Below are 21,273 nucleotides of genomic sequence, written 5' to 3' on the forward strand. Positions count from 1 at the left end.
TGTGTGTAAGGGGGGTCAGCTGACAACGCGTGTAAATCCCCCACCCTACGGGCCGATGTAAGTGCCACTAACAAAGCTGTCTTTAATGTCAGTACTTTATCTGATGTTGTATTTAACGGCTCAAAGGGGCTTTCTGTCAAAGCTGTTAACACTAAATTTAGATCCCATGGTGGAGGAGTAAGGGATGGAACAGAGTCAGCTCTACTACAGGCTCGGATAAACCTCACCACCCACCTATTGCTTGCCAGGTCACAGTTGAAAAGGACTGCTAAGGCTGAAATGTGTACTTTGAGGGTACTAACAGCTAACCCCAGATCTAAGCCCTTTTGCAGGAACTCCAGTATTGCCACTATCAGGACCTCCCCTTCCCGTATTGGCCCTGAACTGGACAGGAATTTCTTCCATATTCTCCCATAGATCTTGGTCGTTACTGGTTTTCTGCTACTGAGCAAGGTGGATATTAAACCAGCTGAGAACCCTTCTTTCTTAACAACGACCGTTCAAATGCCAGGCTGTCAAATGTAGCCCAGAATTCTGCGGGTGGTTGAAGGGACCCTGTGTTAGAAGGTCCTGGTCTTCCGGGAGAACCCACGGGTCCGTCACTGACATCACTCTCAGCCAGTAAAACCATGGTCTCTGGCCTTGTCCTCCCTGATCTTCCTCAGAACTGCTGGGATTAGACATATCGGTGAGAAGGCATACAGGAGTCCTGACGTCCATTCTATACTGAAGGCGTCTACTGCCAACGGCCTGTCTGCTGGGTTCAGGGAGCAGAATTTTTGAACTTTTTTGTTGGCTTTTGAGGCAAAGAGGTCTACACTGGGACTTCCCCACATGTGCACTATCCGTTGAAAAATGGACTTTTTTAGGGACCCCTTAGGGGCCCCTTGCCTCAAGTGGTTCCTGCTTAAAAAGTCTGCCTTTATGTTGTCCACACCTCGGATATGCAGGGCCGATACTGAAAGGAAGTGCCTTTCGGCTAGAGACATGAGTCTTGTGGTTATGTGCATCAGTGACCGAGAACGGGTGCCCCCCTGCTGGTTCACGTATGCGACCGCTGTTCGGTTGTCCGATAGGACTCTCACATGATGCCCTGTCAAGTGTGGAAGTAATCTCTCTAGCGCCTTTTCTATTGCTAGGAGTTCCCACTCGTTTGAGGATAGATTTTTCTCCTCTTGAGCCCAGGGATCTTGGACCCATAGTGTGTCTGAGTGAGCTCCCCACCCCCATGGACTGGCGTCCGTTGTGATTACTTTGGAGGCTGTGTATGTCCAGGGAACTCCTCTCGGAGATGACTCTATCTGTAACCACCATCTGAGTGATTGGAGTACAGAGAGTGGGAGAATGAGCTTCTGCTCTAGCTGCCACTGAAGTTCCAGGTCGTTCTGCAGCACACACCACTGCAGTTCTCTTGCATGGAACTGGGCCCATTTTACTGCCGGTATGCAGGAGGTTAGGGACCTCAATACTGACATGGCTTTTCTTAAAGTCATCTCTGGTTTTGTTAATGTTGTCATAATCATTTGTTTGATTTTTCCTTCCTTTTCTTCTGGGAGGCGACACTCCTGTGCCACGGAGTCTACCGTCATTCCCAGGAAATTCTGGACCATTGCTGGCTCTAGTTTTGATTTCTTGAGGTTAAGTTGCCATCCCATTGTCTGTAGAGTGTCCATGACTATCCTGACCTGCTCCTGACAGTGAGAAAAGTTCTTCCCCACTATCAGGAAGTCGTCCAAGTAGGGTATTATCAGAGTGTCTTTTTCTTTGAGATGTGCTGTGACCTCTGCAATCAGCTTTGTAAATACCCGTGGGGCTGTTGCTATTCCAAAGGGCAGAGCCCTGTACTGAAAGTGACGCAACTGGGACCCCATCTGAACTGCCACTCTGAGAAACTGACGATCTTGTCTGATTGGGACATGATAATAAGCGTCCTTGAGGTCGAGGACGGACATGTAACACTGGGGATATAGAAGTTTCACCGCTGATTTTATGGTTTCCATCTTGAATGATGGTATTACAAGACATTTGTTGAGGCCTTTTAAATGTATTATTGTCCTCCAAGAATTGTCTGTTTTTTTTTATGAGAAAAAGCGGGGAATAAAATCCTTCCCTCCTTTCCTCTATTGGAACTTCTTCCAAGACGTGCTTGTCTAGGAGTGATGTTACTTCTCCTTCCAGACTGTCTTGTTTCTCTAGGGAGGACTGTACCGGGGTCTGCATATATCTTTTTGGAGGCCAGTGGTGGAATTTTAGTTTTAGGCCTGATCCTATGATCTGTCGGATCCATACGCTGGATGAGATCCTCTCCCAGGCTGGAAGGAATTGAGAGAGCCTCCCTCCCACCTGAGAAGGACCGTCACTGGGAGGGTTTCTTGGTGTCTCTGGGGGACTTGCCAAAATAGAAGCCCTTTCCTCCCCAGGGTCGCTTGTCCAGGTTGCTCCTGTCTTTGTCTCTATACTGCTGCCTTCGGAATTTTTGGCCTCTCCGAAAGGAGCGACGAAAGGGCGGAAATGGCTGTTTTGGAAAGTTTTTCTTTTTGTCACCGGCTTTCTCCAACACCTCATCTAATGCCGGTCCAAACAGGAAGTTCCCCTCACATGGCAAAGAGCAAAGCTTCATCTTTGCCTGAATATCTCCTGGCCAGCATTTAAGCCATATGGCACGGCATCCTGTGTTGGCTAAAGCTGCTGATTTTGCTGCCAGTCTAGCTGAGTCTGCTGATGCTTCAGCTAGAAATACTGCCGCTGCTCTCATGGCCGATATTGCCTCTAGTATAGTCTCTCTGGGAACTTTTTGTTCTACCTGTTCCTCCAGGTTGTCTATCCAGATTTTAAGGGATCTGGCTACACAAGTGGCCACGATAGCTGGCCTTAGTGCACCTGCCAAGGCTTCCCATGCTGTTTTCAGGGAACTGTCCACCTTCCTATCCAGAGGTTCTTTTAGAGAACCTAGATCCTTGAATGGCAGGGAGGACTTTCTGGCAACTTTTGAAATTGCCACATCCATCTTCGGGGCTCTATCCCAAGATGAGGACGCCTCCTCTTCAAAAGGATATCTTCTCTTTAGGGAGGAGGTTATTTGGGACCTTTTCTCTGGTTTTTGCCAATCCCTCTTAATCAGTTCTTGTAGCTGTTCACTAACAGGGAATGACCTCCGTTTTTTCTTTTGTAGACGACTGAACATAAGTTCTTGGGCTGTCTTTTTGGCCTTCTCGTCTACCAGCCCCATGGTAGAGCGAACAGCTTTTATAAGCTTATCCGTAGCCTCTGCTGGAAATGCATCCTCCTCCTCTGAGCTACTATCTGTGCAGCGGGCTGTATCTGAGTCCCCCTCTGACTCTGAGGAGTCTCTTTGGGATGCTACTGAGGGGCTGGATCTGTCCCTAGATCTGGCATCTGTGTCAGCTGTCTGTAATGCTTTTACGGACCTAGAGACTTCAGACTGGATCAGAGATCTTAGGCTGTCCGTAAAGGAGGGTGTTTCCTCCGCCACAGTCTTGTTGATACACTCCTGACACAGTCTTTTACCCCAAGATGTCTTTAAAGGCTTTTTACATAAGGGACATTCCTTATTTTTAGTTTTTGCCTTATACTTTTTGGGGACCTCCTATACTCCACCCCCCAATGTATGTAAGAGAAGAGGGAAGAGAGGAGATAAGAGAAAAGAACAGACATTAGCGTGCTGGACTTTCTTGCAGTTCACTCACCACTCGGACGCTTTCAAAGTACGGGTACCGGATCCGGAGGTTGGCTGGTTTTCTCCGTGTCTCCCAATGAGGCTAGGGACCCCTCCTTGGCATGGCGATCCGTCCGTACGCTGTCCGAGCGGCTTCTGCTGCTGCCATGGCTGGTCTGGCTCTTTTCACTTGAGCGAGACCACCTTTCCTGCATCTCTTGCTGTGGCATCAAATGCTCTGGTGAAAAGCTCTCCATCATACACACCACCACGTAACAAGAGTAGTCACCTTCAACCTGCCTGGTTTAGTGACACAGGGCAGCACTTCTGGTTTGTTTAAATAGATTCACTTACCCCCTTTTTTTTTTTTTTCTTTATGGATCACCTGGTTGATCCTGCCTTTACTGGCTGCTCAGCACCCTGGTGTGTGCTATAACCAGGTGTATTAATCCAACTAATTACCTGGCTGATCGTGCCTGCACCACCTCTGGTGCATGTAATGCAATCAATCAATCACCTGGTTGATCCTGCATCTGCCGCCGCTAGCGCAACGCCTGCGCTGTATAATGGTATCAATGCGCGCCTCCGGCAACCACTTCCGGGGCGCACTACTTAACTAACCATTCACCTGGTTGATCCTGTCTCTGCCCCAAGTGCCGCCGCTGGGCTCTGCGCGCACACCCGGTACTTACTTCCGGTGCGCGCTGCTCTGTCACCCTCCAGCGTCCATGTGCACTCACCTTCCAGGCGCGCACCTGGCCCTTACTTCTGGTGCGCGCCGAAAATTCCGGTCCTCCTGCCCCAGTGCCCTGCACAAACGTTCCGAGCGCTGCTGCCCGGCGATGTGCGCACACGCGGCCGCCTCCTGGGAACATGGCGCCGGCCAAGCAGGAAACTCTGCAGCGTCCACTCCATCTGACACGCCACGCTCACCCCCAGGTCCATGCTGCCAGATACCGCTCCATACATCTCCGCTTGTCTCAGGTACCGACAAGGAAGGAGAGGAGGGGAGAGGGGTGGCGTGGGGGGACCATCTGCAGTGCTCAACAGGGATGGCATAATACATCCGAGGAGCCTTACCTAGCCTGGGCACCGATGTGCCTCACAGGCTGCATGGCCACCATAGTCAACAGGGAGGGAGCACCATTGTGACCTCCGAGGACAATTGGCAGGTGTGTTTTTTTTTTGTCAACAGGGATGGCCTCCTAGGCCCCAACTTCACCCTGGCGTTCGCCTCACGGGCTGTGGCCATGCTTCGCTCAGGGGGGGCATGGTATACATGGCCCCCGAGGCGACTACCGGTACCTGGTGATGGGGGCAGCAGACCAGCGCCTGCCCAAATCCACCTGACCCAGGCAGGCCCAGGCATCCTCTTCTGTCTTCATCAGAAGTCTTCCATCTTGAGGGTTCCCCGTCAAGGACAGGAAACCAACTGATGTGAAGAGAGGAGCCGCCCCTTTTATCTTGAAGGTTTCCTGTCCTTGATGGGCGGATCCTCTCTCTCGTGGTGCCGTCATGTATGATGGAAAAATAAAGACTTCTCCTAATTAATATCAGAGAGAACAAGTGACGGCCATACACAGCACAATCCACTATACCAAGACCAATATTACCACATACAGGGAAGAAATACCACCATACCATTACCAGACCACATAGTGACCGAATAATACTACATACAAGGGACAAATACCGCCACACCATAACCAGACCACATATTACCACCACATAGTGACCGAAAAATATGACATATTAGGGCAGCACGGTTCAGTGGTTAGCACTGCAGCCTTGCAGTGCCGGGGTCCTGGGTTCAAATCCCACCAAGGACAACATCTGCAATGAGTTTGTATGTTCTCCCCGTGTTTGTGTGGGTTTCCTCCAGGTACTCTGGATTCCTCCCAAATTTACAAAGACATGCTGCTTGGGAATCTAGATTGTGAGCCCCATCGAGGACAGTGCCAATAATGTCTGTAAAGCGCTGTGGAATTAATAGCGCTATACAAATGAGTAAAAATAAAAATAAATATTACCAGCATATAAGGACCAAATAATACCACATACAAGGAGAAATACTGCCACGCCGTGACCAGAAGACCACAAATTGCCAACACATAGTGACCGAATACTACAATATTGATTATGAATACAAACTACAATACTAACAACACTGTTATTAACACCAGTGACATTATACACAGTACCTCTATTTAGTGTCAGTGTACAGGTAATACAGTGATCACCAGTGACATTATACACAGGAGCTCTGTATATAATGTCAGTATGAATAATACAGTAACCACCAGTGATATTATACACAGGAGCTCTGTATATAGTGTCAATGTAAAGATAATACAGTGATCACTGGTGACATTATACACAGGAGATCTGTATATAGTGTCAGTGTACAGGTAATACAGTGATCACCAATGATGACATACACAGGAGATCTGTATATAGTGTACAGGTAATACAGTGATCACCAGTGACATTATACACAGGAGTTCTATATATAGTGTATAGTGTACGGGTAATACAGTGATCACCAGTGACATTATACAAAGGAGCTCTGTACACAGTATATAGTGTAAGTGTATAAGCAACACACTGACCCATCGGTGACATCTGTAGTTGGTCTTTTTTCTTCATCCAGTGCAGACCGCCATTACTTCTTCCAGCAAAGACTCGTCTCTGCAGAAAATATCACAGCTATAGCTGATCGCTTCCAGAGCACATTCCCCACTATTTTCCTCTACTTCTAATTCTATACTATGTCAGATGAAGAAAAAAAAGACATAGTGCCAACCTGCACAGTAGCAGGACCCCCTTTTGTTCTCCCCATGAAAGACAGTAACCTCAAAAGTAAATTACAGCAGTAATAATGTCCTCTGATTGGCCCCTATAGTAATTATGTCCCCATTTGCCACCATAAACCAATAATGCATGTTCCTCATCCTGACCTCAATACAGTAATTATGTGACCCCTTTATTTACGGTAATAAGGTGCAAGATCCTTGGCCCATTTATTTAATGTCTCCATCCTGGACCCCAATGTCCACCTTAATAAGGTCCCTATCCTGGGCCCCTTCCAGTAATAATGTCCCCATCCTGGGCCCCTTTATTTAATGTACCCTTCCTGGGACCCTATGACCTCCCCTGTAGCCACTAACTTGCCCAATCACAGGGGAGGGGGGGGATTCTTCTCACCTTCTTGCGCTCCCCGACATCCACTTGTGGCTTCATATTCGGCATGGTCGTTACAATAATTATGTCCCCATTTGCCACCATAAACCAATAATGCATGTTCCTCATCCTGACCTCAATACAGTAATTATGTGACCCCTTTATTTACGGTAATAAGGTGCAAGATCCTTGGCCCATTTATTTAATGTCTCCATCCTGGACCCCAATGTCCACCTTAATAAGGTCCCTATCCTGGGCCCCTTCCAGTAATAATGTCCCCATCCTGGGCCCCTTTATTTAATGTACCCTTCCTGGGACCCTATGACCTCCCCTGTAGCCACTAACTTGCCCAATCACAGGGGAGGGGGGGGATTCTTCTCACCTTCTTGCGCTCCCCGACATCCACTTGTGGCTTCATATTCGGCATGGTCGTTACAATGGCTGCCGACTGCAGCTGTGACAGGGTGCTCTGCTTTGTGACAGGCCGTGCGCTGACGTCACATAGCAGTAACATTGAAAGGCTGCCGGCCTATCAAAGGCTGCGGGAGTCATTTAACAAAACTGCAATGTGACTTCAACACATGGCCTGTCACAGAGCAGAGCGCCCCGTCACAGAACAGAGCGCCCCGTCACAGCTGCAGCCAGCCCCGTTACAGCTGCAGCCATACAGTATTATGGGCCCATAGAATGCTCCTCCATACAGCACATCACGGTCTCCATGCAATTCTCCTCCATACAACACCTCACGGCCCCCTGCTCCGCCATACAGTATTGTGGGCCCCCCTGTTCTTTAATACAGTATTGAGGGCCCCCTGCTCCTCCACACAGTATTATGCCCCCCAGCTCCTCCACACAGTATTATGCCCCCCCGCTCCTCCACAGTATTATGCTCCCCGTTCCACCATACAGTATTATGCCCCCACCTCTCCACACAGTATTATGCCCCTCGCTCTTCCATACAGTATTATGGGACCCCACTCCTCCACACAGTACTAAGGCCCCCCCCTCCTCCATACAGTACTATGGGCCCCCCCCCCCCTCCTCCACACAGTATCATGGGACCCCACTCCTCCACACAGTATCATGGGACCCCACCCATCCACACGGTATTATGCCCCCCGCTCCTCCACACAGTATCATGCGACCCCACTCCTCCATACAGTATTATGGGCCCCCCATTCCTCCACACAGTATTATGGGACCCCACTCCCCCATACAGTATTATGCCCCCTCGCTCCTCCACACAGTATTATGGGACCCCCCCCCCCCCCGCTCCTCCACACAGCATTTTGCCCCTCCTCCCACTCCTCCATACATTATTATGGGCCCCCTGCTACTCCATAACTCCATACAGCACATCATTGGCCCAATACATAAAAAAAAAAAAAGTCAAATCCTCACCTCTCCCGTTCCCACCGCAGGTCCGGTACACTCAGCGTCTCTCCGGCTCTGCAACGCTCAGGCCAGAGAGGCTGAGCGTGCAGTGATGACGTCATCGCACCCTCTGCCCTGAGACGTCGCAGAGTCAGAGGGCGCTAAAGACACTGCAGCTGCCGCCCGGAACGAGGAGAGGTGAGTATTAGAAGGGGGGCCCGATGCCAACGCTGGCACCAGACTCCCCCGACTCACGGATCCCATATTCCGTGTCCCACCCGTTTGCCCAGGGCACCCAGCGCTTACTTGGGTTCGCTGGGTGCTGCAGCCAGTCCTGGTCGTGGCGGCAGTCGGGACTGCGTGCTTGCGTCCACACGCGCCTCTGCCGCCTGCAGATTTAAAGGGCCGGCGTCCCTGTTTTTTTTTTTTTCCTTCCTCCTCCTCCTCCTCTTTGGGGCCCTCCGGGCATTTCACCAGTGTCCAGACCTCCTCTGGTATTAACATCAGCACAAACACTGCGCCCTGCCAGGAGTTACATGGTCAAGCAACTGTACATCACCAAGCACAGTGCTGGGGTCCTCAAGAGCGAGAAGCATTATCAATGAGATGAGGAGCATTAACATATGACTCCAGAATCAAATCAGAATTAATTAAATCGGGTATGTAAATTGGATCTTCAACAATGGATGACTCTTAAGCCACTTAAGAGCTTCTTCACATGTTGCATTTTTTTATACATTTTTTTTCTTGTAGAAAACAACGCACCATTTTACAGTAAAGGCAAAATGAGATTTATAAAGTTTCATTCACACGGAGTTTTTTTTTTCTTATTTTTTTTGGCTCATGCATTTTAGAGCACATTCAGAGTGTCAATTCTTTCAGCGTTTTTTCCACGAGATTCAAACAACAGGAAACAAGAAGTATCGGAGAGTGACATGTTAAGCATGTCAAGATGAGGAGACTTAAAGCCGCAATGCTCCTCTGGGAAATATGCAAATTGTCTCTTCAGAGAGGAAGAGGACTAGAACTCTAGTGCTGTTGAGGGAGGATTTAAAGTGATCCTTCACGGTTAACCCAGTGATTTCCAAATTAATATATAAGGTGTTGCCGGCAACTGAAAATGACCAGACGGAGACATGTGTCTCTGTATGGGGGATCGAGCTGATCTCTAGCCCCCGTTTATTCTGCATGACTTTATCATAGTCATAGAAATTACACTTCAACCAATCAGCATAAGAACACGCTCACGGTTCTTAGCCTATAAGAATGCAGGAACAATCTGTGCGTCAAAGTTTTGTAGAACAATACACCCTCAGTCTCATGTTCTACCGAGGTTGCAACAATCAAGGTCTCATCAAAATCTCATAACAGCTGTAACCTTCAGCCTACTAACAAAATTTATATCAAAACAACAAAATGGAGTCGAAAAGCACAAAATGGAGATTCTTTCTTAATTTCTTCCTTCACATTCCCCCCTAGATAAATTTTGTTAATTAATGTCCAACATCAGAGATACTATCCCAAGCTCTAAGCTCGAGGGGTACTGGTCTTCACATGGCTGGTGCCATGTTACCAGCCATGGCTGTTGCGGTGTACCCGTCCCCCCTGTATACTAGAATTTACGAATAACAATTGTTGATAACAGTAGTGGGGATCTTTTGAAGACAGCCATGCGCTTGGCTTCAACATCTTCATCAGATAACTTTGTGAAATCGGTGTAGAGAAGAGCAGAGATAGCAACGCTTTTGGTTTCATCACTAGTTATCCTAGTGCAGAATTTCCTAATACACACAGAAATACACAAAAAAAAACAAGTTTTAGTATTACATACATGACAAAGATAAAGGTGAATACTGGCAGCCATTTTAAATACAGTTATATCTGCAAGCATAGGAAAAAGTTATTGTTTCACAGTATAAGAGTATAGCAGTACAAAAAGTATATAAGAAAATATATTTTCACCTTGACAATCCCCCCTAAATACTAAGTTTTTTTCCCTAAAGAAAGATCCTTCGAGACTGTCCATGTGATGGGAAAAGGGGAGGTGGATTTCTTCATCCAGACACCTCAGAAACTCTCCCCTAGCGAGAGGCCTCCAGGCAGCTGAACCCTTCACTAACTTCACATGGAGTTCTCCCACTGTCCCTAAACTAAATTTCTTAGCATCATCTGAGAATGGGGGGTTTTGTCTACTCTCTTGAGGGGGACATACTTAGGGATCTCCCCTGGATCAGTACCATTGTACTCTGGTGGGTCTACTTCTTAATTGAGGAAGGTGCCAGTCGGGATTGCTTTCACTAACTACCTAGGCCTGCCCAGGTGTACTTATACGTCCATCATATTGTCATTATTTGTTTGTAAAATGAGAAAGGTTGGTTCTCAGGGTCAGCCAATTGTTTTTGCATAGCTAGTCAGAGGGCCTCCAGGGATAATACTCCTGTATCTGTCTTACCCTACCTGATGTGGTTGGTTCTCTGGTGGTGGGGGCGACATGACATGCTGGTCTACAGCTCCTTCCCAAAAGGATTACTGTCAGCCTACTCCCAAAAGTTAGTGTCTCCAGTATCCACCAACCACAATCCTGTGTCAGCTTCTTATATCACTGCATGTGATCTTGTCTGGACAGGATTCAGTGTAACTCTCTTAGGTCGGGTTGCAGCACGGGTCATACAAGTGTTAGGGCCCAAATCCTCAACTATACCCTAAAAGGCATCACAGCTATAATTAACAAATCTTTGTTCACTGTAATATATACATATATATATTGGATCCATTCAACATTTTTATTAATCTGCACCTGTGGGATTATAGAAGCAAAGCCAGCATAGATCTGGTTCTGGGCTTTAAACTGGTCAGGCACCCCCCTTGGCACCCCAATAGCATCAATATATACTAGTGGATCTTCTTCATAACTCATGTGGAGCTGATCAAAACTTCTCCTCTTTCTGGTAGGTTCATCAGGTGTCTTTGGATCTCAAGGTAAAATCTTGAACTGCATGGCTAGTTTAACAAGTGTGCATTGGCCTATCCAGGCATTAGGCAACCTAGGACGGAGCTTACCATCTCCACATAACCAATAAATATCGTACATATAATGTGTATGTTTGATTAGCAAATCAGTATCTAGAGAACTGTTCCCTTTGCAGAAACCTGTCTCGAAGATCCCTACTGGTGTACCTGTGGTGTACCTGGGAATTATAGCAGGTGTAATTGTCAGCTAATACGGTTACTTCTCCTGGGACCTTTAGTTTAGGTTCCTCATGAATTAGTGGGACATAATCTGGGCAATCAGTGGACTTCAAACCTTTCAACAGATTCATGACACAGGCAGTGGTGTTGTCATCAGGAAAAAGCAATGCATATATGTATAGGTGTGTATTCGCAGCAGCACAAGCAATACATCCTACAGAGATATTCTGGACTCTTACATTGTATCTCACCCATTCTAACCATAGATTTTTCCTTGGGGCTGTTTGTGTTTCTATGGAGAAAACCTCTTGCCAACTGAGACCTGGAATGGGGATCACTTCATTAACTACATTTTGCAAACGCTCACCTGGGCCTGTTTTAGGTGTACTGGTAACAGGGGCTTTGGTTGGTCTGAAACTAATATCCTGGAGCTGTATATGGCCTAAATTCCCATAGTATCCACTACTAAATACATAATTATAATGCCTTCCCAGTACAAATGTCTGCAGGTCAACAGATTGGGGGCTTTCGAGATTTAGGAGGAGGGGGTGACAACTTTTACCCCATCTACAGTCCCTAAGTGGTTGCAGAAGGGCTGTTAGATGCATTCTCTCACGAAAACTCCTACCCGTCCCATCCTTGGGAACATGGCTTCACTAGATTTATATCCCCAATCATCTCCCGTATTCCAGGCAGCATCTGACCAATAATAATGGTTATTGTTGTCATTTCTGGTAACACACATATAAAACTGGATGGTCTCCTCTACCACCCGTTCAGTCTCGGGGCACTTGACTACATCACAGAAATCAAATCGCCAGATATTCGCCGGGGCTATCAGGTTTACCCAAAGAATAGTGGGACCAGAATTCTTATTTTTACAATAGGGGCCGAAAAGGTAGGGGCGAGGATAGCCCTCAGTTCCAGGATCAAAAACAACAGCAACATTTCCCTTCAGTCACTACTGTGACTAAACACTGGTTCGGTCTCTTTTACAGTGTGAGGCGTGGATCCAGGTGCTCTTTCCTTCAAGTTTTACTGCAGTGGGGGTGACTAGGATCACCGTGTGGGGTCCTTCAAATCTCGGCTGGAGACAATCTCTGCGCACAAACTTTTTCACATACACCAGGTCTCCTGGCACAAAGGGATGGTGTCCAGGAACCTTGTCTGGGTCTGGAAGAGAACTGAAAATGGTTAAATGCACTCTGGCAAGGTGTCCATGTAAGGCCTGCACATAGCTAGTCAAGTCCTGGTACTTGAGCTGCAACTGTTGTGGAAAGAAACATTAAAGATTGGGGCCCCTGCCAAACAGAATCTCATACGTGACAGTCCTGTCTTCCTGTTTGGGGTATATCTTATTAAAAACAAAGCTAGAGGAAGGCATTCTGTCCATGGTTTACCAGTCTCTGTCATTGCCCTCTGGATTTTAAGCTTAAGAGTTCCATTTAGTCTCTCCACTCTTCCACTGCTCTGTGGATGGACTATGCAATGCTTGACTTACCCCCAGTGCTGCCATTACCTCTGACATGATCTCTCCAGTAAAATGGGAACCCTGATCGCTTTCAATGACTTCAGGAACTCCATACCTGCTTATGATCTCAGCCATCAGTTTCTTCGCCGTTGTCTTAGCCGTAGCTTTGGCAACTGGGTAGGCTTCTGGCCAACCTGAAAATAAATCAATGCAGACCAACACATACTCATACGTCCCTACCCTGGGTAACTGAATATAATCAATCTGCAGTCTCTGGAATGGGTTAAAGGGCCGGGGAGTGTGTTTGGATGGGGTTTTCACTGTCCTACCCTGATTATGTGTGGCACATATCATGCAGCTCTGTACCTGCCTTCCTGCGCAGGTGGAAAACCCGGGGGCAATCCATTGTTTCTGTAGGGTGTCACATGGCCGTCTTCGAGTGGTGCACATTCCCGTGCAGAACCTGTGCCATCATTGGGTACAGTACCTGTGGTAGGCAGACCTTTTCACCCCTCCCCCATAGTCCAGTGACGGTATCAGAGCAAGCCCCTATCTTTTGACACCTATTTTTCTCCTCCTTACTTGCCTGTTCTTGTAACTGGGCTAAGATGTCTTTCAACACAAATGGAGATGGTGGGGTGTCTAGGTGATGTACTTGAGAGGCTACAGGAGTGCTTGCTGCTTTCTTGGCAGCCTGGTCTGCCAGTGCGTTACCCTTTTGTTCGTCCATCAGTGCCTTTGGTATGTGCCTTTACCTTTATAATGCCTGCTTGGGTGGGAAACTGTAGTGCATTCATAAGTTGCTGGACTGCCTCAGCACGTTTAAAGGGGTGGCCATTTGCTGTCAGGAAAGCCCTGGCTCTCCAGATAGGCCCATAACCGTGTATAATGCCAAAAGCATACCTGGAATCAGTGTAGATATTTACAGTCTTACCTTCTGCTTCTTGTGCAGACATATGAGCTGGCATTAACTCTGCCTTGATTACCTCATGTTCTGAGACCACAGCATATCTGGTACAGAAGCGTCCTTGGTCATCTTGGTGACGGGATCCATCTACAAAAAGCTAAAAATCAGCATTAGAATAGGCACACTAGAGACCAGCCGTTTCCTGAGACATATCATGTGGTTTGGAAACCTAATCTTGTTCCTCTGGATCCATTCTAGAAAGAAAGAGTGTCCTTTTTCATGTCACCTACTCCTCCCCCCTTTGGATCCATAGGAACTAGGGAAAAAGTAGCGGGGTTTAGGACAGTGCACCTTTTTAAAGTCACATTAGTAGGCATGAGAATAGCACACTGAAGTCGCAGCTGTCCAGCCATGGACATGTGGCTAGGTTGTACTTGGTTAAGGATACTATATACATCGTGTGGGGTGGCCATAGCCTCTCCTGGTTGCAAGGGGCCATAAGTGGCAAGGTAGGCCTGACACTCTTGGGCTATGACTGGCCCCCCTTTGGCATAACTGTCCACGTCAATTGTCATCCCTGATAAATGAATGCAAACAGAACTGGCAATCTGGGTGTAATGGAATGCTGAAGAAGACATTGGCAAGATCGATAACTATGAACCAAGCGGCATCCTGAGATATCTGGGACAAAAGAGTATGTGGCTTAGGCACCACCGGAGTTTCTGGAACAGTAACTGCATTAAATGCCTGTAGATCTTGTACCAGCCGGTACACAGGGGGTTGGCCGGGTGGGGTCTTTTTCTTAACGGGAAACAAGGGTGTGTTACATGGGGAAACACAGGGTATCAGGGCACCATTATCGAATAACATTTGTATTTGCCCCTTGAGACACTGCTCCTGATCATATTTCAAAGGGTATTGATGGACTTTAGAAAAAGGGGCACCAGGTTTGAGAAACACTTTTACTGGTTCTACAGGCATTATTGGGGGAGAATCTGGGTCTATCAGGACCATCATAACTGTGGGAAGGGCATGTAGGATACAGATCTCATTATATTCATCTGCATAGGGGTTATATAACGTAAGGACCATCTGACCATCATCTTGGAATTATATCCTGGAGCAGAACTGTAATAATAAGTCTGCCCCCAGTAAATTTACCGAACATATAGAAGAGATTACGAACTGAGCAGTAACTTCAGGGAAAGGTCCCACAGGGATAGGTTTTATAAGAGTATATTTATTGGGTCTGTCATCTACTCTAATTAAAACAAGCTCTTGATCTGAGAATTTGCATGGTGGGGCTGGGGAGAGAGATTCCCAGACAGGGTTAAAAGGGATATTTTAGCATGAGACTGGATTTGTGTAAGGTGGGAGGGCTGGAGCTGATAAGAAACGCTGCTGTGCTTGCAGCTGTGAAAGGGGGCTGTATTTGGAGCGGGGAATTGCTGTCAGCGTTTAGCAAGGGAAAGGTGGGGGCTACAACTCCGGGTCTTCTTGCTTAACAGACCTCTCTACACTGAGAATTAGTAACTCCGCATACATCACAGATCCACGCAGCCGGATCACAGGATGGAGGCGCACTAAGTTCTGACAACCCAACATATATATTGGTGCCTTAGGATTGAGGGGCACAACCAGATTTCACTTTCAATTTACAATATTTCACAGATCTACCAGCGCGTACAACACTAAGAAAACACAGAGACTCAAGAGCGCAGCGACCTGCTGCTGCCCCTCCCTACCAGAAACACGGAGATAGGAAGAATCAAAACATTCCTCAGCACAGAAAAAAGCCATAACGCAGCTGTATAACTCCCCCCGCCCATCGGATATTTTAGAGACAAACACAGAACCGGAAATACAGCAGTTCTCAGACTTAATTAATTTCTACAAAATCTTCATCGCACAATTCACATACCAGATTGAGAATATTTTCCCTGCATTCCTGACAGATTTCTTTTCCCTTCTTTGGGCTAACAATATCAAATTTTTATCACACAATTCAAAGTCTTCTTCTTCCACGGACTGATTCTCCTTTAAAGCGAAATACCCCTACTTAGTCGTGTATAGTTACCAGAGCGGCCGTTTATAGTCTATTCCACTGGGGTTTTTACCTGTCCCCCGCTGGGACAACCCAAAATCGCGGTACTCAGTGAAAGGAGGAGGGCGTCTTAGACTTAACCCTCCGGACACCCCTGGAAATATTTAAATCAATATATTCCTGAGTTATACATCCTACCCATCTTCGATCACCTCACCGCACAAATCGCGGTACTCAGTGAAAGGAGGAGGGCGTCTTAGACTTAACCCCTCCGGACGCCCCTGGACATACACATATATATCTATGTATTCCTGAGTTACGCATCCTACCCAATCTTCGATCACCTCACCGCGCCTGATTCTAACAGTGATCAGGAATTCAGGGTATTTTGACTGTAAAGAGAATTACATCACTGGTTAATCCGGGGTGTCCGTCCCTTATGAGGTACGGTTCAAGCACTGGGCTTCCAACGGAACTACACCTCTATATGATTCCACCCAAGAATCATCCCACCTCCGGGGACAAACCTCAGATCCTCTTTGCAGCAACAAACACAGGAAAACCACACCAAACGGTCAGTCTGGACAGTATAACTGCCAACTTACCGTGGTTGTTGTGGGGGATGATCAGTCCCAATTTTCCAGTGCCTGCGTCCGGTCCGAGGGTCCTTTGTCTTGTTGTCCTCCGGGGGGCAGAAGCGTTCCTGCTTGGATCCCGGGTTTCGGCACCAACTGTTGAGGGAGGATTTAAAGTGATCCTTCACGGTTAACCCAGTGATTTCCAAATTAATATATAAGGTGTTGCCGGCAACTGAAAATGACCAGACGGAGACATGTGTCTCTGTATGGGGGATCGAGCTGATCTCTAGCCCCCGTTTATTCTGCATGACTTTATCATAGTCATAGAAATTACACTTCAACCAATCAGCATAAGAACACGCTCACGGTTCTTAGCCTATAAGAATGCAGGAACAATCTGTGCGTCAAAGTTTTGTAGAACAATACACCCTCAGTCCCATGTTCTACCAAGGTTGCAACAATCAAGGTCTCATCAAAATCTCATAACAGCTGTAACCTTCAGCCTACTAACAAAATTTATATCAAAACAACAAAATGGAGTCGAAAAGCACAAAATGGAGATTCTTTCTTAATTTCTTCCTTCACAGTGCCACCCATTGGAAGTAGAGTTCTAGTCCTCTTACTCTCTGAAGAGACAATTTGCAAATAACAGGAAACAAATGCACCAAAAAAACATCAGAAATGCACCAAAAAAGCAGTTAATTTCCAGTTTTCATGCAATAACAGTCTTGATCATTTGCAGATGTTCACGAGGCTGGAGTACTTGGTGGGCACAGACCCCGGGGTCATGAATCGGTTACCGAGCATATACCTGAAGTGTACGTCTATGATCATGGACACCATGAACTTCAGCATTGACTACGCTGCGTCCCTCACATCCGAGGTACAGCACCGATCCCTTAATCGTGCAGTAACACAGCAGGCTGTGCGGGTAACATCTCCATCGCTACAGACCTCCCCAGGAGACCAGGTAAGAAACCGCCAATGCTGACCGTCATGTCTAATGATAGGGGAACATAAGCTGTGATTATCCCCAGGTCCGGCTGTAGTCAGATTATAGATGGGGCCACCATACAGCAACACTGCTGTGATGAGCGGCACTGACAGTCATCTCCTGCTCCAGGTTTCTCCATCCGGCCGTGACCCTGATAAGGTCGTACATCAGAAGGTACACAAGTGTTCGGAAGTGAAGATGGGGCTGCAGTATCTGGGAACTGGCTTCTCCGTGACCAATGAGATCATAAACCCCAAGGATGAGTTCAGCATGTTCCAGCAAATCTGCGGAGGAGAGAGCATCTGTATATACAAAGGCTACCTAAGCCCGGGGGGTAAGCGCTCGGTGAGGGCGAGTCGGGGCAGGTAAGTGCTCCTCAAGGATGGGTCCGGGGAGCGTGGGCTCCACAAGGCTGGGTCCAGGCAGTAAGCGCTTCTCAAGGGTGGGCCCAGGCATAGACCCAGGGAATATGGACTCCGTAATGTAATTACATGGGTTAAATGCTGCACAAGTCCAGTCTTTCAATGCATGCTAGGAGTTGTAGTTTTGCACCTATGAGATGTTGGGGGTACAGTAACATCGATTCTCTCCTCAGACACGTTTCACATCATCTCTCGCCGTCACTACGGATTTCCGTTCAGTGCCAGCATCTACATCAATGGGCTCATTGCGGCACGGATAAGCTGGTGCTGCGAATACCGCCAGCATGTGGGGTTCAAGCAAGGAAGACGGGGCTGCTTCCGAATCACCCAGCTGAGCGGGGGGCAGCCTTGTTACAGGTACAGGGGGAGAACATGCTGGCCCTCGAATACATACCATATTCAATGTGTGTAATCATTGCCGTGTGTATGAGGGGCATACGAGAGGGAGGGGGTCACCTGCTCTGTGTTCTCCAGGTGTGTGCAGCACTACAAGAAATATCAGATAAAAGCAGGAAGGAAACAGTCAGCAAGCAGCAACTGTGAGGGCTCCATCAGCAGTGAACAGAAAGGTGTGAAATGTATTTACTGGGGTCACATGAGAGAATGGGGCTCTAGGGCTGTCATTATTATGTGGGAACAGTAACAAGGGGCATCTTCTACTGATGGATATTGCAGCCACGAATGAGGAGGAGATGATGGGGAACTTGGAGACCAACACATGGGAACCCCAGAGCCTGCACTCCACTGCCCCTAACATGGGCGCCATCCACCCAGAGAGGAGGAGGAGAAGGACAAAAAAGAAGAAGCCTCTAAGAGAGGAAGACTCGGACTCTGAGCAAGAGAATCAACGCCAGAGACCCCGAAGGAGGAAAGGTAAGATCGATCCCAGAACTACAACACCCATTATCTGCTTCACTACAGACTATACACAAACCAATCACTTCACAATTGGAACAGCCCCCTGCAGCCTGTGAAATAAACACACAGGAATAATGGGCTCCGCTCCAGTCTGCTCCTCCTCCTGATGACAACCAGTATGGCAGATATTTTGGCTCCTTCCATGGTCGTTCCACTTTACATGCCTCCCGATTTATATATCTTCCTGGTCCCTAAACTGTTGATAACTGGGCACATTAGTCTGTCTCAAATCCAGCCCTGGGTGTGACTAGAACGGCACAGACCCGGGTATAGGAGGGTATAGTTACCTGCCTGTCCTTAACGCGTGGATCTCGCCGGTTACTCAGTGGCCAGCGCTGTATATACACACAGCACAATATTATCACTATGGTCAAAAAATTACCTACTGCATTTAAAAGAGCACTCCGGTGGGTTTTCTGCATTGCCCCCACTGTTAACAATCAGCAATGTGTGTAACCATTGAATTAAAATACTTATTGGTTGGAGTCTTTCGCTCCTCTGCTGCATCACGTGACATTTATGACCATGGCTTCTGTGTGGCCTGGAGGTCACCTTCTCAATGTAAGACTTGGAGACTCACTACCAGAGGAGCTAACAGTCTGAAGGGGGCTACAGTCACATGGTGAAGGAGGGATTCGGCCCAGCGCTGCAAACTGCAGAAGACAGCAAATGGTGATTATGATAATACACACAATACTTATTACTAACAGAGGGGAGAATAAAAAACAACATGCTGGAGCGCTCCTATAAAGGGGCAGTGACCGTGCAGTACTCAAGACTGCTCCTATAACATCCCCACAGGCTCTAGAGCGAGCAGCAAGATGTGCTCATTCAGAGAACAAGACCAGACGGAGCCAGCGGAAGGAGACCACGAAGAGATCAGGACCCCCGATTCACCTGTACACAGAAAAGCAGGAGCCATTCATACACTGGGGCGGAATAAAGGGTCTACAGACCAAGGAGATAACGAAGCAGCAGACACATCACAGACGAAGGGCCCAGAGAACAGCAGTCGGCACATGGAAGACAAGGATACAGGTAAGGGTGGTGAACGACTACTGAACTATTGTCCTCCTGACAACCATCTACATATGTTGGATGTATACAGAGATACATGATAAGGTCCTGTTTGCAGTCCCCACAATGGGGAGCTCCCAGTATACAGATACACAAGGTCCTGCCTACCATCACCACTAGGGGGAGCTTCCTGTGTACAGAGATACATGATAAGGTTCTGTCTGCAGCCACCACTAGGGGGAGCTCCTTATATACAGAGATACATGATAAGAATCTGTCTGCAGTCACCACTAGGGGGGAGCTCCCTGTATACAGAGATACATGATAAGATCCTGTCTGCAGCCACCACTAGGGGGAGCTCTCTGTATACAGAGATACATGATAAGATCCTGTCTGCAGCCACCACTAGGGGGAGCTCCCTGTATACAGAGATACATGATAAGAATCTGTCTGCAGTCACCACTAGGGGGAGCTCCCTATATTCAGACATACATGATAAGATCCTTCCTGCAGTCACCACTACACCAAGCTCCCAGTATACAGAGATACAGGATAAGATATTGTCTGCAGCCATAACTACAGGGAGCTCCCAATATACAGAGATGCAAAATAAGATCCTGCCTACAATCACCACTAGGGGGAGCTCCCTGTATACAGAGATGCATAATAAGATCCTGTCTGCAGTTACCACTAGGGGAGCTCCCTGTATACAGAGATACATGATTAGTTTTGGCTGCAGACAATATCTTGAGGGAGCTCCCAGTATAGAGAGATACATAGTAAGATCTACAATCACAGCTAGGGGGAGCTCCCTGTATACAGATATATATAATAAGGTTCTGTTTGCAGCTACCAATAGGGGGAGCTCCCAGTATACAGAGATACATAATAAGGTCCTGTCTGCAGCCACCACTAGGGGGAGCTCCCTGTATACAGATATATATAATAAGGTTCTGTCTGCAGCCACCAATAGGGGGAGCTCCCAGTATACAGAGATACATGATAATAGTCCATGAGCCGGGCCAGATATCGGTACCACCCGGAGTGACTAATTTTCTTTGGTATTTTTAGGTAGATGCATGTCTGTAGTTTATTTTTTGATATGATAGCCCTTACATATACGTAGCTTATTAACCCCTTCAGCCCTAGGCCTATTTGTACCCAAGTGCCTAAGCCAATCTGACCTGTGCCACTTCATGGGCTAATAACTTTGGAACGCTTTCACCTATCCAAGCCATTCTGAGATTGTTTTCTCGTGACATATTGTACTTCACGTCAGTGCTAAATGGGAGTCAATATATTTTACCTTTCTATATAAAAAAATGCTAAATATTCGGAAATTTTGGAAAAATCGGCAATTTTTTAACTTTGAAATTCTCTGCTTTTTACAAAAATACTGATACCCCCCATAATAGTTATTAATTTACACTCCCCACATGTTTACTTCATATTGGCATCATTTTGAAAATGAAACCTTATTGTTTTACGACGTAATAGGGCTTA

At 47.2% G+C, this 21,273-nt stretch overlaps 1 protein-coding gene across 1 annotated transcript in view; it reads left to right on the forward strand.

The window, feature by feature from the left end:
- LOC143809330 (uncharacterized) overlaps positions 1-21,273 on the forward strand; it is a 37,470-nt gene that overhangs the window by 3,011 nt on the left and 13,186 nt on the right. Inside the window, exons 2-7 of the mRNA XM_077292417.1 lie at positions 17,162-17,389; positions 17,543-17,747; positions 18,009-18,192; positions 18,310-18,404; positions 18,511-18,708; positions 19,555-19,791. Coding sequence (XP_077148532.1) covers positions 17,162-17,389; positions 17,543-17,747; positions 18,009-18,192; positions 18,310-18,404; positions 18,511-18,708; positions 19,555-19,791 — 1,147 coding nt within the window. The remainder of the gene's footprint in view (positions 1-17,161; positions 17,390-17,542; positions 17,748-18,008; positions 18,193-18,309; positions 18,405-18,510; positions 18,709-19,554; positions 19,792-21,273) is intronic.

The sequence above is a fragment of the Ranitomeya variabilis genome, chromosome 2, assembly GCF_051348905.1.
Source record: "Ranitomeya variabilis isolate aRanVar5 chromosome 2, aRanVar5.hap1, whole genome shotgun sequence".
Lineage (NCBI taxonomy): Eukaryota > Metazoa > Chordata > Amphibia > Anura > Dendrobatidae > Ranitomeya > Ranitomeya variabilis.